The 26,552-nt window shown below is 45.4% G+C and overlaps 1 protein-coding gene across 6 annotated transcripts in view; it reads left to right on the top strand.

Moving 5' to 3' along the window:
- LOC140409371 (citron Rho-interacting kinase-like) overlaps positions 1-26,345 on the top strand; it is a 334,921-nt gene extending 308,576 nt beyond the window's left edge. For 5 of the 6 annotated variants that reach the window (XM_072497833.1, XM_072497819.1, XM_072497829.1 and 2 more), the window contains 3 exons: positions 11,707-11,883; positions 25,058-25,346; positions 25,472-26,345. In XM_072497833.1, the coding sequence (XP_072353934.1) occupies positions 11,707-11,883; positions 25,058-25,346; positions 25,472-25,495 (490 nt within the window). In that variant the 3' untranslated portion in view covers positions 25,496-26,345. Of the gene's footprint in view, positions 1-11,706; positions 11,884-15,483; positions 15,551-25,057; positions 25,347-25,471 lie in introns of those variants that run through there. The other variant, XM_072497838.1, reaches the window with a different exon arrangement.
- The last annotated feature ends 207 nt before the right edge of the window (positions 26,346-26,552 follow it).

Genomic DNA, 26,552 nt, shown 5'->3' with positions numbered 1-26,552 from the left:
CACCAACAGGTCTTGCTACCTGCTACAGACCTGGCACCTCCTATTAACTACATAGAACATAGAACATACAGTGCAGAAGGAGGCCAATCGGCCCATCGAGGCTGCACCAACCCACTTTAAGCCCTATCTTCCACCCTATCCCCGTAACCCAATAACCTCTCCTAACCCTTTTGGACACTAAGGACAATTTAGCATGGTCAATCCACCTAACCTGCACATCTTTGGACTGTGGGAGGAAACCGGAGCATCCGGAGGAAACCCACGCAGACACGGGGAGAACGTGCAGACTCCGCACAGACAGTGACCCAGCGGGGAATCGAACCTGGGACCCTGGCACTGTGAAGCCACAGTGCTAGCCACTTGTGCCACCGTGCTGCCCTAAAGCTAACATCACTTTTATCCCACTCAGATTCCCTGACCTGCTTCCCTAAGTCTAAACGCAATGTTTCAAATTATCTATTCTCCAGCAATGATTACCAAATTCCATTGGGCCTTCTATAAACACATGCATGGTTGGAATGAATGACGATCTTGCTTTTACGACATCTTAATGGCACCTTTTACAGCCACAGAGTCTGGATACCTTAACCTAGATTCTTTAATATTATTGCAATATATGTACCTGAACTCGGGCTTTTAAAAACGTTACTGTAACAGATATAAAATACAACATATATAAGAAATTCCTACATTCATCACAAGGGGGAACCCTTAGTTGAGGAAAAAGGCAAACTTGTCAGAAGTTTGGAACATAGCACCATAAGAACATAAGAACTAGGAGCAGGAGTAGGCCATCTGGAGTAGGCTCGAGGGGCCAGATGGCCTACTCCTGCTCCTAGTTCTTATGTTCTTATCTGACCCCTCGAGCCTGCTCCACCATTCAATGAGATCATGGCTGATCTTTTGTGGACTCAGCTCCACTTTCCGGCCCGAACACCATAACCTTTAATCCCTTTATTCTTCAAAAAACTATCTATCTTTATCTTAAAAACATTTAATGAAAATATCGGAAGCGACAATTTCTTTGATCCTAAAGCGGGACAAGGACCCACTGCAATGTGGATCGTACAGGCCGATCTCGCTCCTCAATGTGGATGCAAAGTTGCTGGCAAAAGTGCTGGCCACGAGGATCGAGGACTGTGTCCCAGGGGTAATCCATGAGGAGCAGGCGGGATTTGTAAAGGGCAGGCAACTAAACACCAATGTGCGGCGGCTCTTAAACGTGATAATGCCATCGGAGGAGGGAGAGGCAGAGATAGTGGCAGCTATGGACGTGGAGAAGGCCTTTGACCGAGTAGAGTGGGAGTACCTCTGGGAGGTGCTGCGTAGGTTTGGGTTCAGGGTAGGGTTTATCAATTGGGTTAAGCTCCTTTACAGAGCCCCGATGGCGAGTGTAGTGACAAACCGGCGAAGGTCGGAGTACTTTCGACTGTACCGAGGGACTAGGCAGGGGTGCCCCCTGTCCCCCCTGTTGTTCGCATTGGCGATCAAACCATTGGCCATGTCATTGAGGGAGTCTAATAAATGGAGGGGGGCGGTCAGAGGGGGAGAAGAGCATCGGGTGTCGCTATATGCGGATGACCTGTTGCTGTACGTGGCGGATCCAATGGAGGGATAGTGGAGGTCATGCAGACTCTAAGGGAGTTTGGGGAGTTTTCGGGCTATAGGCTCATTGTAGGGAAGAGTGAGCTCTTTGTATTACAGGCGGGGGACCAAGAAAGAGGGATAGGGGACCTACCGCTGAGGAGGGCGGAGGGGAGCTTTCGGTATCTGGGGATCCAGATAGCCAGGAGTTGGGGGACCCTACATAAACTGAATCTGACGAGGTTGGTGCAACAAATGGAGGAGGATTTCAAAAGATGGGACATGTTACCGCTCTCGCTGGCGGGTAGAGTGCAGTCGGTCAAAATGGTGGTCCTTCCGAGGTTTCTGTTTGTGTTTCAGTGCCTTCCCATCGTGATCACTAAGGCCTTTTTTAAGAGAGTAGGCAGGAGTATTATGGGGTTTGTGTGGGCGAATAAGACCCCGCGAGTAAGGAGAGGGTTCCTGGAACGCAGTAGGGACCGAGGAGGGTTGGCGCTGCCAAACCTGGGGAGCTACTACTGGGCAGCAAATGTGGCGATGATCCGCAAGTGGGTTATGGAGGGAGAGGGGGCGGCATGGAAGAGGATGGAGATGGCGTCCTGTAAAGGAACGAGCCTGGGGGCGTTGGTGATGACACCACTGCCGCTCTCGCCGACAAAGTATACCACGAGCCCGGTGGTGACGGCAACGCTAAGGATCTGGGGCCAGTGGAGACGGCACCGGGGTGCAATGGGAGCATCGGTGTGGTCTCCGATCAGGGGTAACCACCGGTTTGTCCCCGGGAAGATGGACGGGGGGTTCCAGAGCTGGCATCGGGCAGGGATTGGAAGAATGGGGGACCTGTTCATCGACGGGACGTTTGCGAGCCTAGGGGCACTGGAGGAGAAGTTCGAGTTACCCCCGGGAAATGCCTTTAGATATATGCAGGTGAGGGCTTTTGTGAGGCGACAGGTGAGGGAATTCCCGTTGCTCCCGGCACAGGAAGTTCAAGATAGGGTGATCTCGGGTGTATGGGTCGGGGAGGGCAAGGTGTCGGAAATACACCAGGAGTTGAAAGAAGAGGGGGAAGCGCTGGTAGAAGAGTTGAAGGGTAAATGGGAGGAGGAGCTGGGGGAGATCGAGGAAGGTCTGTGGGCTGATGCCCTAGGTAGGGTTAATTCCTCCTCCTCGTGTGCCAGGCTCAGCCTGATACAATTTAAGGTGGTCCACAGAGCGCACTTGACGGGGGCGAGGTTGAGTAGGTTCTTTGGGGTAGAGGACAGATGTGGAATTTGCTCAGGGAGCCCGGCGAACCATGTCCATATGTTTTGGTCATGCCCGGCACTGGAGGGGTTCTGGAGAGGAGTGGCGGGAGCAATATCTCAGGTGGTGAAAGTCCGGGTCAAGCCAAGCTGGGGGCTAGCAATATTTGGAGTAGTGGACGAACCGGGAGTGCAGGAGGCGAAAGAGGCTGGCATTCTGGCCTTTGCGTCCCTAGTAGCCCGGCGAAGGATCTTGCTAATGTGGAAGGAGGCGAAGCCCCCCAGCCTGGAGGCCTGGATAAATGATATGGCTGGGTTCATAAAGTTGGAGAGGATTAAGTTCGCCTTGAGAGGGTCTGCGCAGGGGTTCTACAGGCGGTGGCAACCGTTCCTAGACTATCTCGCGGAGCGTTAGAGGAAGGTCGGTCAGCAGCAGCAGCAACCTTGGGGGGGGTGGAGGGGATGTCCTGGGAGTGGGGGGGGTCTGTCTGGGAGGGTGGATGAGCAAGAGATAACATGAAGGGTTGGGGAAACTGGCACGTAATGGTGAGGGCCAGTGTACAAAGCTGTGTAAATATATCATTTTGCCATGTATATATCTTGCTCTGCGCGATTTCTCTTTTTTTTTTTTTGTTACGAGGGGGGGTGTTATTGTTTGTAAGGGAGGAAAATTGTGTTAAAAAACTTTAATAAATATATATTTTTTTTTTAACACATTTAATGAAGGAGCCTCTACTGCTTCACTGGGCAAGGAATTCCATAGATTCACAACCCTTCGGGTGAAGAAGTTTCTCCTAAACTCAGTCCTAAATCTACTTCCCCTTATTTTGAGGCTATGCCCCCTAGTTCTGCTTTCACCCGCCAGTGGAAACAACCTGCCCGCATCTATCCTATCTATTCCATTCATAATTTTATATGTTTCTATAAGATCCCCCCTCATCCTTCTAAATTCCAACGAGTACAGTCCCAGTCTACTCAACCTCTCCTTGTAATCCAACCCCTTCAGCTCTGGGATTAACCTAGTGAATCTCCTCTGCACACCCTCCAGTGCCAGTGCATCCTTTCTCAAGTAAGGAGACCAAAACTGAACACACTACTCCAGGTGTGGCCTCACTAACACCTTATACAATTGCAGCAGAACCTCCCTAGTCTTAAACTCCATCCCTCTAGCAATGAAGGACAAAATTCCATTTGCCTTCTTAATCACCTGTTGCACCTGTAAACCAACTTTTTGTGACTCATGCACTAGCACACCCAGGTCTCTCTGCACAGCAGCATGTTTTAATATTTTATCATTTAAATAATGATCCCTTTTGCTGTTATTCCTACCAAAATGGATAACCTCACATTTGTCAACATTGTATTCCATCTGCCAGACCCTAGCCCATTCACTTAGCCTATCCAAATCCCTCTGCAGACTTCCAGTATCCTCTGCACTTTTTGCTTTACCAATTATCTTAGTGTCGTCTGCAAACTTGGACACATTGCCCTTGGTCCCGAACTCCAAATCATCTATGTAAAGTGTGAACAATTGTGGGCCCAACACTGATCCCTGAGGGACACCACTAGCTAATGATTGCCAACCAGAGAAACACCCATTAATCCCCACTCTTTGCTTTCTATTAATTAACCAATCCTCTATCCATGCTACTACTTTCCCCATAATGCCATGCATCTTTATCTTATGCAGCAACCTTTTGTGTGGCACCTTGTCAAAGGCTTTTTGGAAATCCAGATATACCACATCCATTGGCTCCCCGTTATCTACCGCACTGTTAATGTCCTCAAGAAATTCCACTAAATTAGTTAGGCATGACCTATCTTTATGAACCCATGATGCGTCTGCCCAATGGGACAATTTCCATCCAGATGCCTCGCTATTTCTTCCTTGATGATAGATTCCAGCATCTTCCCTACTACTGAAGTTAAGCTCACTGGCCTATAATTACCCGCTTTCTGCCTACCTCCTTTTTTAAACAGTGGTGTCACGTTTGTTAATTTCCAATCCGCCGGGACCACCCCAGAGTCTAGTGAATTTTGGTAAATTATCACTAGTGCATTTGCAATTTCCCTAGCCATCTCTTTTAGCACTCTGGGATGTATTCCATCAGGTCCAGGAGACTTGTCTACCTTTAGCCCCATTAGCGTGCCCATCACTACCTCCTTGGTGATAACAATCCTCTCAAGGTCCTCACCTGTCATAGCCTCATTTCCATCAGTCACTGGCATGTTATTTGTGTCTTCCACTGTGAAGACCGACCCAAAAAACCTGTTCAGTTCCTCAGCCATTTCCTCATCTCCCATTATTAAATCTCCTCTCTCATCCGCTAAAGATCCAATATTTACCTTAGCCACTCTTTTTTTGTTTTATGTATTTGTAGAAACTTTTACTATCTGTTTTTATATTCTGAGCAAGTTTACTCTCATAATCTATCTTACTCTTCTTTATAGCTTTTTTTAGTAGCTTTCTGTTGCCCCCTAAAGATTTCCCAGTCCTCTAGTCTCCCACTGATCTTTGCTTCTTTGTCTTCAATTTGATACTCTCCCTTATTTCCTTAGATATCCACGGTCGATTTTCCCTCTTTTTACTGTCCTTCCTTTTTGTTGGTATAAACCTTTGCTGAGCACTGTGAAAAATCACTTGGAAGGTTCTCCACTGTTCCTCAACTGTTTCACCATAAAGTCTTTGCTCCCAGTCTACCTTAGCTAGTTCTTCTCTCATACCATTGTAATCTCCTTTGTTTAAGCACAAAACACTAGTGCTTGATTTTACCTTCTCACCCTCCATCTGTATTTTAAATTCCACCATATTGTGATCGCTCCTTCCGAGAGGATCCCTAACTATGAGATCCTGAATCAATCCTGTCTCATTACACAGGACCAGATCTAGGACCGCTTGTTCCCTTGTAGGTTCCATTACATACTGTTCTAGGAAACTATCGCGGATACATTCTATAAACTGCTCCTCAAGGCTGCCTTGACCGACCTGGTTAAACCAATCGACATGTAGATTCAAATCCCCCATGATAACTGCTATACCATTTCTACATGCATCAGTTATTTCTTTGTTTATTGCCTGCCTCACCATAATGTTACTATTTGGTGGCCTATAGATTACTCCTATCAGTGACTTTTTCGCCTGACTATTCCTGATTTCCACCCAAATGGATTCAACCTTATCCTCCATAGCACCGATGTCATCCCTTACTGTTGCCCGGATGTCATCCTTAAATAACAGAGCTACACCACCTCCCTTACCATCCACTCTGTCCTTCCGTAAAGTTTGATACCCTCAGATATTTAACTCCCAGTCGTGACCATCCTTTAACCATGTTTCAGTAATGGCCACTAAATCATAGTCATTCACGATGATTTGCGGCATCAACTCATTTACCTTATTCCGAATACTATGAGCATTCAGGTAAAGTACACTTATGTTGGCTTTTTTACCTCTGTTCTGAATCTTAACACCTCGATCAGTAACCTCTCCTAAGTTATATTTCCTCTTAACCTTTCTCCTAATTTTCCTTGTCGTTGAACCCATATCTTCATGTAACAACCTGCCGCGTCGCTTACCATTAATGTTTTCACTTCCCGTTTTATTTCTTTTCGTATTCCTGGTCCTATTCACTGAGTTCCCCTCAGTCACTGTACTTTGTACTGTCGCCCTTTTTGATTTTTGACTATGGCTTCTCTGCCTTACACTTTTCCCCTTACTGCCTTTTATTTCTGTCCCTGTTTTACTACCTTCCAACTTCCTGCATCGGTTCCCACCCCCCTGCCACATTAGTTTAAACTCTCCCCAACAGCTCTAGCAAACCCCCCCCCCCCCCCCCCCCCAGGACACCGGTTCCAGTCCTGCCCAGGTGCAGACCGTCCGGTTTGTACTGGTCCCACATCCCCCAGAACCGGTTCCAATGTCCCAGGAACTTGAATCCCTCCCTCTTGCACCATCTCTCGAGCCACGCATTCATCCTCTCTATCCTGACATTCCTACTCTGACTAGCTCGTGGCACTGGTAGCAATCCTGAGATTACTACTTTTGAGGTCCTACTTTTTAGTGTAACTCCTAGCTCCCTAAATTCAGCTTGTAGGACCTCGTCCCGTTTTTTACCTATATTGTTGGTGCCTATGTGCACGTCGACAGCTGGCTGTCCCCCCGAATGTCCTGCAGCCGCTCCGAGACATCCTTGACTCTTGCACCAGGGAGGCAACATACCATCCTGGAGTCTCGATTGCGTCCGCAGAACCGCCTGTCTATTCCCCTTACAATTGAGTCCCCTATCACTAAAGCCCTGCCATTCTTCTTCCTGCCCAGCTGCGCAGCAGAGCCAGCCACGGTGCCATGAACCTGGCTGCTGCTGCCTTCCCCTGGTGAGCCATCTCCCTCAACAGTATCCAAAGCAGTATATCTGTTTTGCAGGGAGATGACCGCAGAGGACACCTGCACTGCCTTCCTACTCTTGCTCTGTCTTTTGGTCACCCATTTTCTATCTCCCTCAGTACCTTTCACCTGCGGTGTGACCAACTCGCTAAACGTGCTATCCACGACGTCCTCAGCATCGCGGATGCTCCAAAGTGAGTCCATCCGCAGCTCCAGAGCCGTCAAGCGGTCTAACAGGAGCTGCAACTGGACACACTTCTTGCACGTGAAGGAGCCAGGGACAGTGGACGTGTCCCTGAGCTCCCACATAGCCATCAGAACATATGTGATAAAGGCAAAGAAACTGTGAGAAAGGGATGCAGTCCTTACAGGAAGCAGGGTGTGATAAGTGTAGTCGAAGTAGCTGCGAATGTCGGTGGGCTTATAACGGATGTTGGTGGTCAGTCTGTCAACAGAAATTGAGACCGAGATCAAGGAAGGGAAGTGGGTCAGAGATGGACATATGAAGGTGATAGGGGGTGGAAATTGGAAGAAAATTTGATAAATAATGCCAGGTACAGAGGAGAGCATGAAGCGACACCAATATAGTCATTGATATTACCGAAAAAGAGCTGTGGGAAGAGGCCTGAGTAGGACGGGAACAAGGAATGTTCCACATATACCCCACAAAAAGACAGGCATAATTGGGCCCATGTAGATACCTATAACCACACCTTTTAATAATAATAAACGTTATTATTGTCACAGTAGGCTTACATTAACACTGCAATGAAGTTACTCTGAAAAGCCCCTAGTTGCCACATTCTGCGCCTGTTCAGGTACACTGAGGAGAATTCAGAATGTCCAATATACCTAACAAGTACGTCTTTCGGGACATGTGGGAGGAAACCAGAGGGACTTGGTGTGGAGGGTTCCAGATGGGCATTGGTATCAGTAAGTTGGTATTCCCTATCTCAACGCTGTCCTTGTTCCCAGTTCCAGTGCATTCTTCATTTCACCCAACGCCTTAACAAGGAACATTTTCTCTTCCTTTCAGGTGTTAAGGAATTCATGGTACAACAACAGCCTTCTGGACTTAACATTAAGTTCAACAACTTCAGATCATGAACTCTCTCCTCCACACAGTCCACGGCCGCCACGCCACGTTCGCAACCGCTCAGACCAAATGTCAACCGCGCGATCGGGAGCTCGGCCCATCGAGGGCTGAGCATCGCAGGAGGGCCTGCCGATGACATGCCAACATCGTTGCAACAACGTGTGGCGCATGACGCGATTATGCCACTTCCAAGGGGGCGGAGCATGGCTGACCGGCGTCACACCAGCACCGGCCCCGATTTGGGTGTCGGAATGGATTCTCTGCCCGATCACTGATTACGATATCGCTATCGGGCAACAGAGAATCCCGTTCCTTTTGTCTCGTGCCCATGACATCTTTGTCAAATCTCACCGAGCTCCCACCTATCCCTGACCTATTTTGCTCCAGCTGCTCCACTCCCTCTTAAACAATATAAAATCCATCACATTTCTCCCTCTATTTAGCTCTGAAAAAGTGTCCTGTGGACTTGAAACTGTAATCAATTATGTTCCTCTCTCCACGGTACTGTTAGACCTGATTAGTTTTTCCAGCATTTTCTGACTTCAAGAATTCAATCTGTTCATCAGGCAAAACCCACTGTTTGCATACTACGTTGGCTTACTCTGTTCAACTGAAGATTTCATGATGTTCAGTCTTAGTATTAATTACACACTCCGGCAATTTCTTGACAACAGATGTTAGGCTAACTGGTGTACAATTCCCTGGTTTCTCTCTCAATCTCTTAAATAGCAGGAGTGCAGTGTGCAACTTTCCACTCTAAAGGAATGACTTCCCGATCAACAGAACTTTGCAAATGCCAAATGTTAATCTTACAAAGTTTTCATTTACTTCCTTTATAACTGGGATGAAAACCATATGGTCCTGAGGATTTGGCACACTTTCATGCCACTATTTTAGTCATTTCTGTTATTTTGTTTTATGTTAATTTATGTAAGTCTCTGACCCAGATTCTATACTAATTACTTTGTGATGTCTAGCATGCTGAACTATTCCTCTACTAATGCAAAGAAATTGTATAGCATATCTGTCATTTCCTTATTTTCATTGACAAGATCACCGTTATCAGCTTTAAGGAGCCTACATTGCTCCTAACCACCTTTTTTTTCCTAATGTAGTTGTAAAGATTTTGTGCTGTTTTTGATATCCCTTGCAAGTTTCTTTTCATATTCTTTTTGTAGAAAATCAGAAATTCATAGTATGATCAGACAAGGTCAACATTTCATGAAAGGGAAATCAAGTGTAACAGATATATTAGAGTGTTTTTGAAAATGTAACTAGATAAACTAAGATAAAGGGGAGCCAGTTGATGTGGTATACTTGGGTTTCGGTAAGGTGCCAAACAGGATTAACAAGCAACATAAGGACTTATGAATTTGGATAATATATTAACATTGGCTAAGGAACTGGAAGCAGAGAGTTGAAATACACAAGGCATTTTCAAGTGGGTAAACTGTAACTAGTGAAGTGAAGCAAGGATAAGCAGAAGGGCCTCAGCTTTTTTGGGCAAATAGACTGAGAACAATGCATCTAATTTTGTTGACAATAAAAAGCTAGGTGGGAATGTAATTGAACATCCAGTGCTATTCAGTATTTAGGAAGGACAGACAAAGAGGAAAAGGTGTTGGGGTTGCATTGCTGGTAAAAGAGGAAATTAATGCAACCATGAGGTAGGATATTAGCTCCGACGATGTGGAATTTGTATGGGTAGAACTGAGAAACACCAAGGGTCCAAAACGTTAGTGGGGGTTGTATTTAGACCCCCAAACTGTTGGGGTTGGTATTAAATGGAAAATTAATGATGCATGCAATAAAGGAACATCTGTAATTATGGATTACTTTAATTGCTTTTAGATTGGGCAATTCAAATTAGTAACGGTACTGTAGAGGAGGACTTCCTAGAGTGTATACGGGGGGGGGTTACTAGACCTATAGGTTGAGGAAGCAACCAGAAAATAGGCTATCCAAGACTGGATATTGTGTAATGAGAAAGGATTAATTGGCAATCTAGTTGTGTGAGGTCTCTTGGGGATGAGCGACCATAATATGATAGAATTCTTCATCAAAATGAAGTGATGTAATTAATTCTGAGACTAGGATCCTGAATCTAAATAACGGCGGTGTGAGTCAGCTATGATGGATTGGGGAATGTTACTTAAAGGGATGAAAGTGGACAGGCAATGGCAAACATTCAAATAATGCACGGGTGAACTACAACAATTATTCATTCCTGTCTGGCACAAAAATAGAGTGCAAAAGGTGGCCAAATCATGGATTTGGATGGGGCCGGTTGATCCCACGAGAGTCCTCTTCTGGGATTCCCAATGACGGATGGAATACTTTGCAAGAATATTCATGAAGCTGTTAGGGAAAGATGAAGATAACACCCACTTTGAGTTGGATAAGGCCCGTGGTCGCTTTAAGGACAACGAGCTGCTACAGGCAACAATAGTCTGCCTTAGCAGCTATCGGGCAGAGGAGAATGTCTTGAGATAGGACAAGCAGAACCGGGAGGTGAGGTGGGAAGGCGTGGTATTCGTACGTCCCAGGGGGAGGAAGAGCTCTACAAGAGTGGTGTATGCTTCAGATTAGTCTGGCAAGCAGGGACAGGCTAGTGAACATGAGCAAGATGGAGGGGAGGGGCTGGGGTTGATCAAACTGGCCCAATAAAAATAACCATGAAACTAGTAGAGTGTTGTAAAAACTCACCTGGTTTACTGATGTCCTTAAGGGGAGTGAAGCAGCACCTCTGTTTGACTTGTCTAAATATATTTCCTGTTACAGGACATATGGTTGGCTCTTGGTGCCCTTTGAATGGGCTATCAAATTATACATGTGTAAAGAGAATTGATAGGGCAATGCCAAAAAATGCCATGCTAGTATCATGTGAGCGTCCCTTTAAGAAAGGTTTTTGTCTTGTCACGTGGCTACAATGATGTCAGTGTGTGGATGGAACTTTGCTGTGGTTGAGGTGTTTGGGTTTCAGTTTCATTTTGTTTGTTTTGGAGTGCAGAGGAGGAAAGAAATGTTTTTTCCCTGTCTTTCTCTATTTTTATTTCAAAAACTGTTCCAGTGAAATAACATTGGTTGGGGCCACCTGCCTTCGTATCTTAAAAGATATAGTTTGCTTTCCGGGAGGAGTTTGAATCTGCTGGTCGAGACTAGATCAAAATCTTAGGAAAAGGACCAGCCCCATTCAAGTGAGAATGCAGTGTGCTGGGCCACATCCTTGAATAGGGTTTTTGGTTCATTGGATTTTGTTATTGCATTGGAACAGTTAAGGGGGAATTCATTAAGTGTTATACACCGATTACTGTAGCTGTGTGGTGTCTGAAAGCTGGTCTTATGACAGCACAATCGCAAGAAATCCTACAAGGTATCAACACTCTTATTTTGTTTTATAGTGTTCCAAGTCGTGCTCACTTGGACATCCCAAATCCCAGGTATCTTGGTCCTGCAATCTCATCTGGAGCCATTTACATGGCCTCGTCCTATCAGAATAAACAACGAATCATCTGTTGTAAAGGAAACCTGGTGAAGGAAGCAAGCAGTGATCAGCAGTGTGCAATCACCAGCCGCAGGTAAATAGGATGTTACCAAGTAATCTTTGGTCAAATTACGGTGGCCAAGTTTACACTGAAACGCTTGAGAAATTTAAATGCTCTTAATTCAAAATGGCTACCCTTGGGCAATTTTTCAGGTTAAATAAAGACTTTGGGCAAAATTCTCCCGAAACGGCGCGATGTCCGCCGACTGGCGCCCACAACGGCGCCAATCAGACGGGCAACGCGCCGCCCCAAAGGTGCGGAATGCTCCGCATCTTTGGGGGCCGAGCCCCAACATTGAGGGGCTAGGCCGACGCCGGACGAATTTCCGCCCCGCCAGCTGGCGGAAACGGCCTTTGTTGCCCCGCCAGCTGGCGCGGAAATGACATCCCCGGGCGGCGCATGCGCGGGAGCGTCAGCGGCCGCTGACAGTTTCCCACGCATGCGCAGTGGAGGGAGTCTCTTCCGCCTCCGCCATGGTGGAGACCGTGGCGGAGGCGGAAGGGAAAGAGTGCCCCCACGGCACAGGCCCGCCCGCGGATCGGTGGGCCCCGATCGCGGGCCAGGCCACCGTGGGGGCACCCCCCGGGGCCAGATCGCCCCCCCCCCCAGGACCCCGGAGCCCGCCCACGCCGCCTTGTCCCGCCGTTCAAAAGGTGGTTTAACCCACGCCGGCGGGCAATTTATCGGCGGGACTTCGGCCCATCCGGGCCGGAGAATCCAGCGGGGGGACCCGCCAACCGGCGCGGCCCGATTCCCGCCCCTGCCGAATATCCGGTACCGGAGACTTCGGCAACCGGCGGGGGCGGGATTCACGGCAGCCCCCGGCGATTCTCCAACCCGGCGGGGGGTCGGAGAATGACGCCCCTGATACCCAGTCAAGTACTTCAGAAAATAATCATTAATTCAACTGTCTAAAATAATTTACCACTTTAAGATTTAACTTCTTTCCTAACATTCTGAAAGTTGAGTTAATGTGTTCTGATAAAAGCTTTAAAATGTTAGCCTGGCATTAATCTTTACAGACATCAACAGACCTGGTATGTTTCCAGTATTTTTCTGTTTTTATATCATTTGGACAGTGAAGATGCTTGGTATGTCTATCCTACAGGGGCTGCTCCAGTGAAATGACAGCTGACCGCAGCACATCTCACTGGGACTTCACTGGCCTGATTATCACCGCAGTCTGTGCAAGATCAGTACTGAACAGGTTTGACCCAGGCCAGCATCAGCAAAATGCCTACCCATCCAGAGCAGGACGGCACCACATGTTGCCCAAGGGTCTGTGCTGTGAACTCCAGGCATCAACCCTTTGAGGCCAGAAGCAACTATCCTGCTTTCATAGTGTGCATTGTATTTCTTTCATTTACCATAGAGATTCTAAAACAAGTTGCTGGGATACCCTGGCTGAACTGCTACTGGCAATCCAGCCATTGATTATTCAATCAGAATATACTTGGGAGCTATCCCTAATCTACTTCTTTTTTTAAAAAATGGGCTAAGATAGCATGGTGCGAGGGTTGTTGGGAGGTTGAGGTGTGTAACTCCTTTGGGAAGTTTGACCAAATCTGGGCACAAGTGCGCCACTCAGTGGCAACCATTATGTACTGTGACATTGTAACAAAACACAGCAGCCAGGTTCCAAAATATTGAAGGAAAAATAATTTTAGCAGTAAGAAATGAAAATAAAAGAGAGTTAAATAACTGAGAAAATTTCTAAGAAGTGAAATCTCAAAACTGATGCTGCTTTTTTAATGATTCAGGTAGCTTGAGTAGTGGGCGAAACAGCTGGCTTGTAATGCAGAACGAGGCCAGCAGTGCGGGTTCAATTCCCGTGCCGGCCTCCCCGAACAGGTGCCGGAATGTGGCGACTAGGGGCTTTTCACAGTAACTTCATTGAAGCCTACTTGTGACAATAAGCAGTTATTATTATTACTATCATGGAATCCCTACAGTGCAGAAGGAGGCCATTCAGCCCGTCGAGTCGCTACTGACCCTCTGAAAGAGCACCCTACCTAGGCCCACTCTTCCCCCCCCCCCCCCCCCACCTGCAACCCCATAACCCCATCTAACCTTTGGACAACTTAGGCAACCTTTGGACATCAGGGGCAATCCAGCATGTCCAATCCACCTAACCTGCACATCTGTGTGACTGTGGGAGGAAACCTGAGTACCTGGAGGAAACCCACGCAGATACTGAGAGAAAGTGCAAACTCCACACTGTCACCCAAGGCTGGAATTGAACCCAAATCCCTGGCACTGTGACGCAGCAGTGCTAACCACTGTGCCACCCTATGTAACAAAATAAAGTATTTATACATTAATGTATTGTAATTAAAAATCCCGAGACTCTTAAGTGTTTTATAAAGCAAATTTTGACACTGAGCACATAAGGCGATATTGGGGGAGATGACCAAAGGTTGGCCAGAGAGGTAACTTTTAAGGATTGACTTAAAGGCACAAAGTGGTAGTGAGATGAAGACGTTTAGAGAGCCAATTCCAAATATTATGGCCTCGGCGGCTGAAGGGACGGCCAGCAATGGTAGGGTGATTTAAGATCAGGAATACTTGGGAGGCCAGAATTAGAGGAGAATACATATCTCAGAAAAATGTGTGGCTGGAGGAGATAAAAGTTATGGAGGAGTTTGGAAACGAGGATGAGAATTTTAAAATGGAGGTGTTGTATAACTTGAAGGCAGTGTAAGTCAGTGATATCAAGGGTGATGGGTAAATGTGACTTGATGCGAGTAAGGACATGGGCAGCAGGGCTTTGGAAAACTTCAAATTTATAGGGTGTAGAATGTGGTATGCTGGCTAGTAGTCTGTTGGAATACACCAGTCCAGATGTCATTGGTATAAAGCTGTGCACATTTTGCTAATTGCACAGAAATATATTTATCGTTAGAAATTTAGTAAACTCATAGATTCTTTTTTTGAAATAAATTTCGAGTACCCAATTATTTTTTTCCAATTAAAGGGCAATTTAGTGTGGCCAATCCACGTTATCTGCACATCTTTGGGTTATGGCGGTGAAATCCACGCAGACACAGGGAGAACGTGCAAACTCTACACGTACAGTGACCCAGGGCGAGATCGAACCCGAGTCCTCAGCGCCATAAGCAGCGGTGCTAAACACTGTGCCGCCCAAACTCTTAGATTCTCAACCAGTACACCTGAGTTCAGATTTTGGTTTTGCCTGACAGCTGAATTTGCATGCTATCTTAGCCTATTTTTAAAAGAGGTAGATTAGGGATAGCTCCCAAGTATATTCTGATTGAATAATCAATGGCTGGAATGCCAGTAGCAGTTCAGCCAGAGTATCCCAGCAACTTGTTTTAGAATCTCTATGGTAAATGAAAGAAATACAATGCATACTATGAAAGCAGGATAGTTGCTTCTGGCCTCAAAGGGTTGATGCCGCCTGCTTTATGGTTCTCTTGCTGGGATTATTAACTTTCCAGCTGCCTGTACTTCTATATGTATCCATTCTGCCCTTGGCTGTGTCGTCAGTTTCTGGGTCAAAGTTCATTTTAAAAGGGTCCACCAATTACTATAATACTGTACAAAACATGTTCTCCATCTCTAATGATTGCAGCAGTAATCGAGGTATGTGCAGTGCATATTCTCTTTTTTTAGGTCTCCTTCCCACAACATGGACCCTGTTCCACCAACAGCAAACCTGACGTGAGTGAGCAGATACTAACTGCTTGTTTGTGTCAAAACATGCACCTGTCATGTGTGTACCATCAATTGTCCTGCGCTGTCTACGATCATCTCGTGCATGTCAACGTAGAATTTCCTGTCTTTGGAAGGATTTGTTGCACTGAATGTTTACTCCATAATGCTTCAGTTACTTGTGACTACACACAACAGTAGGAACTTTTTGATGCTTTAAAAGCTTTCTCTCCGCATGCCAATCTTGTCCTCATTGGAGGGCCGCAAGGCCTGCCTTTGCATCACAAGACAAAATATTCTGCCCAACATCTGAGTCGGAATCGTGTGGGTTCAAGCTTTCCTCCAAGTCATGAGCAGAATCTAGGGTGACGTTACAGTGCAGCATTGAGCAGTGCTAATTGGCAACGGTGGATCTTTCAGGTGAGATGGTAAAATTAAGTCCTGTTCAAATGGGTGTAAAAGATCCCAAGGCACAATTCCAGGAAGACCAGGAGTTCTCAGTTTCCTGGTCAACATTCATTCCTCAAACTTCAAGATATTAACAGAAAAAGACGGGGGTGCAATTTAACGTCCAAAAAACAGAGTCCTGTTTTGGGCCTAAAAGCGGGGTGTTTCTCGGCGCCTGCAGTGCTGCAGTGCCGAGAATGAAGCTATCAAACGGGACTCTTTTTTTCACCTCGGAGAGGAATGCCCCGCCGAGGCAACACTTAGTTTAATTTCCTGCACTGCCACCCTGATGTCTTGACGCCCCACCCCTCCCACTGCAGCCTCCGGAGCACCGCAGCTCCACCCCTCACCCCACCTTATAAGGGCAAGGCAGCCCCAGGCCTGAACACTGGTACGGACAACCAGAGTGGCACTGCCTAGGTGGCAGCAGGAATTCCAGGGTACCACCCTGCCCAGAGCCCAACCACCCGGGGGCCTCCGATGACCTGGAAACCCCCAGATGCTGTTACGCCTGGTCCAAGCTGAATGGCTAGGTCTCCCAGGCGCAGGCGTTCATTCCTGGAAGCTGGGAGAATCCGTTGCAGTCATATTTAAGTGCGGTCACTTAAATATGTAAATCTGGACCGAGCCCAGCGAGGGGAAGATCCAGATCGCGAGATCTTGCAAGGTGTTCTGAACATTGCAAATCTCGCAGGAAGCCTCCTCGCTTTATCGAATCCGGCGCATCGCGGCCGTTCGATTGCGCCCAGGGTAGATCAAGATAAACCATTTCTACTGGTTGAAGATTCTAAAACTAGGGGGCGTAGTCTAAAAATTAGGGCTAGACCATTCAGGAGAGATTTTAGGAAGAACTTCTTCACACAAAGGGCAGTGGAGATTTAGAACTCCTACAAACAGCAGTTGAAGCTAGAACAGTTGTTAATTTTAAATTCGAGATAGATTTTTGTTAAGCAAAGATATTAAGGCATATGGGCCAAAGGCAGGTACATGGAGTTAGATCACAGATCAGCCATGATCTCATTGAATGACAGGACAGGCTCAAGGGACTGAATAGCCTACTCCTGTTCTTAAGTTCCTAACCAATAGCACCAAAACATAATAATTTGGAATTTATCTTATTTGCTGCATGTGGGACCTGATTGTGTGGAAAAATGTACATTACACCTGCTTACACAACAATCATGATTGCGCTGTGTGGCAGTTAATTGGCTGTGAAGTGCTTTGGGATAACCTGAGGTGAAGTTAATTTTTAATGAAGTATTCAATTGGGGGAGCACGGTGATGCAGTGGTTAGCACGGCTGCTGCACTGCGCTGAGGACCCAGATTCGATCCCAGCCCCGGGTCACTGTTTCTGTGGAGTTTGCCCATTCTCCCCGTGTCTGCGTGGGTTTCACCCCCGCAACCCAAAAAGACGTGCAGGGTAGGTGGATTGGCTACGCTAAATTGTGCCTTAATTGGAAGAATTGGGTACATTATATTAATTTATATATTGAAATAAATAACTAAAGCATTTGATTAATCTCACAAGCAATAAAGCAGACATCAGAACATAGGTCCTAGGAAGGGAGTGACACAAAGCCTGAGCAAGAGGCTGTTTTTGTAACTTCACATTGTTCCCCAAATAAAATATGTAATGTTGTGGAAGGACTACCAGGCTGATTCATAGTCATCCACGTCTACTGCACAGAAGAGACATTTCGGCCCATCGTGTCTGCGCTAGTCAAAAACAACCACCCAATTGTTCTAAACCCATTTTCCAGATCTTGGCCTTGTATGCCTTGGCATCACAAGTGCACATCTAAATACTCCTTAAATGTTATGAGGGTCTCACCTCCACCGCCCTTCAGGCAGGGAGTTCCAGACTCCCACCACCTTCTTGGGTGAAAAGGTTTTCACTCATATCCCCTTTAAACCTTCTGCCCTTACCTTAAATCTAGGCCCCCTGTCATTGATCCCTTCACCAAGGGGAAAAGTTTCCTCCTGTCTACTCTATTTCTGCCCCCCATAATATTATACATCTCAATCATGTCTCCCCTCAGTCTACTGGGCAGCACGGTTGCACAGTGGTTTCACAGCGCCAGGGTCCCAGGTTCGATTCCCCACTGGGTCACTATCTGTGCGGAGTCTGCATGTTCTCCCCGTGTCTGCGTGGGTTTCCTCCGGGAGCTCCGGTTTCCTTCCACAGTCCAAAGATGTGCAGGTTAGGTGGATTGACCATGCTCAATTGCCTTTGGTGTCCAAAAAGGTTAGGAGGGGTTATTGAGTTACGGGGATAGGGTGGAAGTGAGGGCTTAAGTGGGCCGAATGGCCTCCTTCTGCACTGTATATTCTATATTCTACTCTGCCCCAAGGAAAACAAACCATGTCTATCCAATCTCTCTTCATAGCTAAAACTCTCCAGCCCAGGCGACATCCTGGTAAATCTCTTCTGCACCCTTGGGTCCAGTGCTGTCACATCCCTCCGATAATGTGGATTCCAGAACTGTACACAATATTCTATTTTATACAGTTCCAGCATAACCTACCTGCTCTTCAACTTTATGCCTCAGTTAATAAAGGCAAGAATATCAGATGCCTTCTTAACCACTTCATCCACCTGCCCTGATACCTTAAGGGAACGCTGTACATGCATACCAAGTGCCTTTGATGCTCAGTGCTTCTCAGGGTCCTGCAGTTCATCATGTAGTCCCTTGCCTTTTTTTTACCTGCGAAGTGCATCACTTCACACTTATCCAGGTTGAATTTCATTTGCCACTGATCAGCCCATCTGGCCATCTTATCTATATCCTCCAGTAATCTAAGGCTATCCTCTTCACTATTTACCAGCCCACAAATTCTGCGATACTGATCAACCCTCCTACATTCAAGTCTAAATCATTCATATAAACCACAAAAGCAATGACCCCCAAAACTGACCCCACTGGACATAGGCTTCACAGAAAAATACAGTGCCGACAAGGCCCTTCGGCTCATCTAGTCAGCACCGTCGCATGAAAGGCACCTGATCTGCCAATTCTAATCCCATTTTCCAGCACTTTGCTCATAGCTTCCAGCCCCAATGTGAATGCTTTTAACAATACTTAAACAATGGGCAGCATGGTGGCCTAGTGGTTAGCACAGCTGCCTCATGGCGCTGAGGTCCCAGGTTTGATCCCGACTCTGAGTCACTGTCCGTGTGGAGTTTGCACATTCTCCCCGTGTCTGCATGGGTTTCGCCCCCACAACCCAAAAATGTGCAGACTAGGTGGATTGGCCACGCTAAATTGCCCCTTAACTGGAAAAAATAATTGGGTCATCTAAATTTTTTTTAAAAACATTACTTAAGCAATGTGAATATTCTATCTTTATATACAAGGTTGATAGGATTGTTCGCCTTTGGGGGGTTTTATGGGTTCCCTAAACCTATGTGTTGAGGGAAGGGGACCACTCGTACTGATGCAAATGCAGAATTTGGAGCTGAAGGCCCTGTCTCCATTCATCAGTGTCCAGCTCCTGAACCTCTTATTTCAAGGCAGAAATGCTGCCACTAAACCTGCTCCATTTCCAACATCATTCCAAGAGCAATTAATGTTGATTTATTTTTCTGTGAAGTCTTCCTTATTCTTATGCTATCATCTGTTTCCAAGAGCAAAACAAAACAGGGCCTGGGCTTAGGGGGATTGTCTTTTGAACGAGATAAAATGCTACAACTCTGGTGGATTAAAACAAAAATTCCATACAGGAGCTGGGATTTTGCTTGATGTCCTGACCAACATTTGTTCTCCAACAAACGCCAGCAAAAGACATATTAACTGTTTGTTCATTTCCCTGCTGATTTTGCCTTGGTGAGTGCAAATTGGCTGCTGCATTTACCAACAAAATAACAGTGACCAAGCTCCAATAGTAATCTTGTGGCTGTAAAGTGCTTCAAAACATCCTGAAAATATAATAAACAAATGCAAATTAATTTGTTCTTGAGGTCATACCCTATCCCAGTCAACCACTTCCCTACTCCTGCCTGGTTTTGGAATTGGAAAAAGGAGGAAAAGCTAAGCTTCATTCTAAGCACAATGAAGACAGCACAAAAGTGAACGGTTTAATATTATTTCCTGCAGGGATAACATTTTTTTACCTTTCAAAAACTGGTCACTTTGCTTCCTTCTATTCCTGGGGCCTTTAAGCTGAACAAATAGCCCAACTCTCTTTTTTTTTTTAAATAGTATTAAGCTAGTACAATTTGTAATGGGGTTGGATACTGCTTGGATGAACAGCCATGTGTGCATTTTTCAAGAACCAAATTAAAATGAAGCCTAATCATAAAATAAGATAACACAGAAGGAAGGCATTTGGGCCGTTGTACCTGTACTGATTCTTTGGAAAAGCTATCCAATCATTTTTCCACACCTACCTATTCCCCATAGGCCTGCACATTATTCTGCTTTTGAGTGTTGCTGTTAAATATGTTTTGACTACTTGTTCAGGAAGTGTATTCTGGATATAACAACTTGCAGTGTAAAAAAGAAAGTCCCTTGGTGACGTTTCTGGTTCTTTGACTGGTCATCTTAACTCTGCCCTCTGATTACTGACCCCTCTGCTCCTGGAAATCGTTTCTCCTCATTTACACTTCTCAAAGCCATTCATTATTTTTTCACAACTCTATCATCTTCACTGCTGTATGGAGAACAACGCTAGATTCTCCAGTCTCTCCAGATTACTTAAGTTCCTCAAGCTTGCTACCATTCTAGTAAATCTCTTCCGTACTCCCTCCATGTTATTGCCATCCTTCATGAAATGAATTGTGCCCATAATTGAACATGATATCCAGCTGAGGCCTCAGCGGAGCTTTTATAATGCTTTTGCATTTCCTTGCCTTTATACTCCATTGATAAAGCCAAGGATCCCATATGTATTTTTAAAAGTCTTTTCAACTTGTCCTACCGCCTTCAAAAGATTTGTTTGTATACAGTCCTAGGTGTCTTTATTCTTGCACCCTCTTTGAAATTGCACGTAGCTCACTAATTCTTCCTCCCAAAATTTATCACTTCACACTTCTCTGGGTTAAATTTCATTTGCCCATGTGCCTGTCTACTTGACCAGTCTATATTCTCCTGAAGTCTGTTGAAATGAAATGAAAATCGCTTATTGTCACAAGTAGGCTTCAAATGAAGTTACTGTTAAAAGCTCCTAGTCGCCACATTCCGGTGCCTGTTCGGGGAGGCTGGTACAGGAATTGAACCGTGCTGCTGGCCTGCCAAGGCAGGCGATTTAGCCCTATGCTAAACCAGCCCCGTTACAATCCTTCCCATTATTTGCTCCATTTCTGAGTCTCGTATCATCTGCAACCTTGAAATGATGTATTGTATACCCAAATCCAGATTATTGATGTACATCAAAAAGATCAGTGGTCATAATACTGACCTCTGGGGAACAATTCTGTGTACCTCCATCCAGTCTGACAAACAGCCATTCAGCACTACTCTCCACTTTCTGTGCCTTAGCTCAATTTGTATCCGTGTTGCCACTGTCTCTTTAATTGAATGGGCTTTAATTTTGTGAACAAGTTTATTATGTGGGATTTTGTCAAGTGCCTTTTAAAAGTCCATATGGAGTCATGGAGGTTTACAGCATGGAAAGAGGCCCTTCGGCCCAAGGTGTCCAAGCTACTCATCAAGCAGCTAACTATTCTAATCTCATTTTCCGCTCTTGGTCTGTAGCCTTTTATGCTATGGCATTTCAAGTGTTGATCTAAATACTTCTTAGAAGTTGAGGGTTCCTGTCACTACCACCCTTTCAGGGCGAAAGTTCCAGATTCCAACCACCCTTTGGGTGAAAACGTTTTTTCCTCACATCTCCTCTAAACCTCCTGTCATTACCTTTAATCTCTGCCCCCTGGTTATTGACCCCTCCACTAAGGGGAATAGTACCTTTCTGCCCATCCTATCTATGTACCTCATAATTTTATATACCTCAATCAGGCCCCCCCAGCCTCCCCTGCTCCAGGGAAAACCACCCCAGCTTATTCAGTCTCTCTTGATAGCTGAAACGATCCAGTCCAGGCAACACCGTGATGAATCACCTCTCTGCACCCTCCAGTTCAATTACTTTCTTTCTTTTGGGCAACACAGTAGCACAGTGGTTAACACTTATTGCTTTACAGTGCCAGGGACCTGGATTCGATTCCCGGCTTGCATCACTGTCTGTGTGGAGTCTGCACGTTCTGCCCGTGTCTGCGTGGGTTTCCACCGGGTGCTCCGGTTTCCCCTCTCAAGTCCCAAAAGAATGCTTGTTAGGTCAATTGGACATTCTGAATTCTCTCTCAGTAGTGTACCCGAACAGGTACCATAGGGGGGTGACTAGGGGATTTTCACAGTGACTTCATTGCAGTGTTAATGTAATCCTACTTGTGACACTAATAATGATTATTAGGCTCTTGTGCTCATCCTAGCCAAATTCAACAAAAGGTTATAGTGTGGTGACCAGAACTGCGTGCATTATTCCAGCTGGGGCCTAACCAGCATTTTATACAGCTCCAGCACAACCTCCTTGCTCTTAAAGTCAATGCCTCAGTTAAAAAAGGCAATAATCCCAAAGGCCTTAACCATCTTATCAACCTGCCCTGCTGTCTTCAGAGATATGTGAAATGCACACCAAGGTCCCTTTGATTCTCTTATTTCCTAGGGTTTGACCATTCATTGTATATTCCTTTGCCTTGTTAGTCCTTCCAAAATGCATTACCTCACACTTTTCATGGTTAATTTCCATTTGCCACTCTTCTACCCATCTAACCAGCACATCTATATCATTCTGTAATCTAAGGCCTTAATGTAGACTACAAACAACAAGGGACTCGGCACTCTCCTTGCACAACACCACGGAATACAGTCTTCCAGTCACAAAAACAATATTCAACCATCACCCTCTGCCTCCTACCACTTAGTCGCTTTTGGATCCAAATTGCCCTGGATTCCATGGGCTCTTACCTTTATCAGCCTCCCATGTGGGAACTTGTCAAAGGCCTTACTGAAGTCCTTGTAGACTACATCAATCACAGTACCCTCATCAACACATCTAGTTACCTCTTCAAAAACTTCAATCAGATTAGTAAAACATGATCTGCCTTTACCAAAACCATGCTGACTATCTTTGATTAATCCTTGACTTTCCCAGTGGAGATTAATTCTGTCCCTTAGAATTTGTTCCAGTAGCTTCCCTACCACTGAAGTTAAACTCACTGGCCTATAATTTTTTGGTTTGTCCCTATTTCCTTTTTTGAATAATGGCACCACATTAGCTGTCCTCCAGTTCTCTGGCACCTCTCTTTTGGTCAGATCAGAGAAGATTTGAAAATCCCCCCCCCCCCCCCCCCCCCCTTCCTGACCCCACAGCCAATGGCCTTGGGAAGATTCCCCCCAAAGTTTCCCCACCACTGACTTTAGTCTGTCCGGCTGTAGCTGCTGAATGTGTCCCTCTCTTATTTTGAGTACAGACATAACATTTGCAATACTCCAGTCTTCTGTCATACCTTTCAAGGGGGCTTGGAAGATTGTGGCCCTTCCTCCTGAATTTACATCTTATTTCCTCAAATTGGCCTGCATGCTATTTAGACTGGGCGACTTTTCAACTTTGACTGCCAACTTTTAAAATATCTTCATTTGATCAATATTTTTCATCCTATCGCTATTGTCATGGGAGTGTCCCTTTAAGAAAGGTTTTTGGCGTATCACATGGCTTCAGTGATGTCATTGTGTGGGTGGAGCTGGGTTGTGGCTCTGTCACCTATTTTACTTTTGCTTTTGATTTGACTGCTGTGGACTTGGGGAGAAAGAAATGTTTTGTTCCTGCCTTTCTATTTTCATTTTAAATATCTGTTCCAGTTTTAAAAATTCCAGCTATTGATTATAGCCACCTGCTTTAGCCACCAAACTTATAAGATATAGTTTGCTTTCCAGAAGGGTTTAAACCTGCTAGTGAGACGGGGTCAGAATCTCAAGGAGAGCCAGTCTTTTTTTTTTTAAAAGAGTACCCAATTAATTTTTTCCAAATAAGGGGCAATTTAGCATAGCCAATCCACCTACCGGCACATCTTTTGGGTTGTGGGGGCGAAACCCATGCAAACAGGGGGAGAATGTGCAAACGCCACACGGACAGTTACCCAGAGCCGGGATCGAACCTGGGACCTCAGCGCCGTGAGGCAGCAGGCGAACCACTGTGCCACCGTGCTGCCCAAGGAAAGCCAGTCTTATTCAAGTGAGAATGCAGAGTGCTGGGCCACGCCCCTGAAAAGAGGTTTTTGGTTTATGGGATTTTGTTTTTGAATTGGAACAGTTAAGGGGGAATTCATTAAGTGTTACTGTAGCTGTGGGGTGTCTATGTTTGTAATTGATAACAATTCTTGCTGTAGTTTATATAAATGTTTAATAAGTTCTTAGAATAAAGCTTGTTTGAATAAAGTGTCTGGGAAGACTGTTGAATCCCACCTCAAGTGAAGGCTCTTGTGCTCATCCCAGCCAAATTCAACAAAAGGTTATAGGCCAGGTGAATTCCATAATACACCTTGGAGTTCATAAACCCTGGCCAATCACAATATCACTACTGCCTCCTCCTTCTTCACTGCTGGATTAGCAGCATCTTTTTCTCTAGCACTGACAGGTGCCAATCATTGATTTCTTACTTCAGCCATGCCTTCTGACTCCACAAGAAGGATCTCCTTTTTGGTCCCTAATCGGCCTTAACTTTCCTTTGGCTACTCTTTCACTACTTATGTGTTTTTAAAAGGCTGACATATGTACACAGATCCTATCTTGCTAATTTACATCAGGTTTATAAGTGTGTTTTCTTATTTACTCTTTTTCTTCCATGGAGTTTGTGATGTTGCCAGAAGAGCTGATCATCTGATACACAACAACTTGCTCAGAGAGTAATTTTGAGTTCTGACTAGAACAGCCACCTTTTTTCTATCCAGTTATTGCTTGTTTTTACACATGAATGGAGGTAGTTTACTTGGGGACCCAATTGGCTTATAGTTTCTTCGCTAATGATTGGAACAATCTATTATCCTGAACCTACTGATGCCCATGTTAAGGTATTGGGTTTCTGTCTGACCAACAGCAGTCCTAACAAGAGGGGCCTTCCCTCCTACAACGAGCATATGTCAAAGAAGTTGGCACCTTGCCCAAGAGAAAATTCACCTCAAGATTTGAACAGATCTGTCAGGTACAGAGAAGGAAGACAGGAGGTGAGAAGAGACAAATCACCACGGAGGGGTTTGGAGAGGGAGAAATCTCCAGGCAGACCTTTGGACCCCAGCAGGGAGAGGTCACCAGGGAGGATGTTGGATGAAAACAGAGGGGGCGGCATCCGTTTACCTTCAGGATCCTCGAGGGCCCCAGTCACCAAGGTACCTTCCCTATAATCAATTGTAACTTAGGATTCAATTCTTAGCAGTGCACTCATTAACCCCTTCTTCTGTGTTACATGTCAAAATAGTGAATCGTATTAACACCATCTGTTTATGTTGACCAGACCTGGGACCAGTCTGCTGTATGAGTCCAGCATCATCCAACGGATGAAGAGGCATGCACTGAGCATGTGCATTCTACTCTTTCAACAGTTGAGAGAATTGCTTTCAGACTAAGGAGATCCACAGAACAAACTAAAACTGTATGCACATGTGTTTGCTTTAGTCACTAAGGGAACTTTGTGGGGTGGGGGGGTCGCAATATTAAAATTTAAACTGTCTGCTGCTCGCAAGCTACCTTAAGATTGGCTATTGGGAATGTGGGTGATAACCTGTTTTTCTATGGAAGGTGATTTGTTTACTTGTAGGGGGAGGGTATGCAATATTGAGGGTACAAAATGGGAGAGAATTCCCTACGTCTTGTGAGATCACTCGGTTTGGCAGCAGAGCCTTTTATTCCTCTCCGGTGAGGGTTTGGCTGTACTTTCTGGGTGTAGAATTGAGGTTTGACCCAGTGATGCAGATTGGTTGCATAACTGTGCACAGTTCATTACTTGAATTTTATATAATGGTCATGAAGGGAATCTGAACTTGGAACTGCAGCAGGACTGAATATATATTTTGTAATAATCTATAGCTTTTTGCTATTTAATTTTTTTTTCCTCTCTGTACTGCACTGCTGCTTTGTCCTGGTTGTACATACATTCATTCAAATGCAACTTACTCCAGACTTTTGTACTATGTTTCACTGACCTGTATTGGAAATTTCCCAGTTCTAAAGTGCGTTCCTAATTTTGTGATATTACTGTTTTTTCTCTTTGTACTTTGTCATTTGTGAATATGCAAGCCGTGAGAACAAGATTTTTTGAGTCGCATTTCTGGTGACTCATTTTCCATAAAAGTGCTTAATTAAATTCTACACTAATTTGCATATCTTTACATAGCAAGTGTCTGATTGTACTTCCTTTTCAGAGCAAACTGCATTTGGATAGGTGAGGTATTTCTGCTGTGCTCTAAATCTGAATGAGGCCCCAGCTTAACCAGAAATTGTCTCGCATTACAACTAAACATTCTTCTTTCCGTTACCTGTGATGTGGCCTCCAAGCAAATTGGTGTAACCAGAAATTTCTGGGTTCCAGACTCTAG

The sequence above is a fragment of the Scyliorhinus torazame genome, chromosome 1, assembly GCF_047496885.1.
Source record: "Scyliorhinus torazame isolate Kashiwa2021f chromosome 1, sScyTor2.1, whole genome shotgun sequence".
Taxonomy (NCBI): Eukaryota; Metazoa; Chordata; class Chondrichthyes; order Carcharhiniformes; family Scyliorhinidae; genus Scyliorhinus; species Scyliorhinus torazame.
The sequence above is the reverse complement of the archived record's forward strand: the minus strand, read 5'-3'. Positions and strand labels throughout refer to the sequence as shown.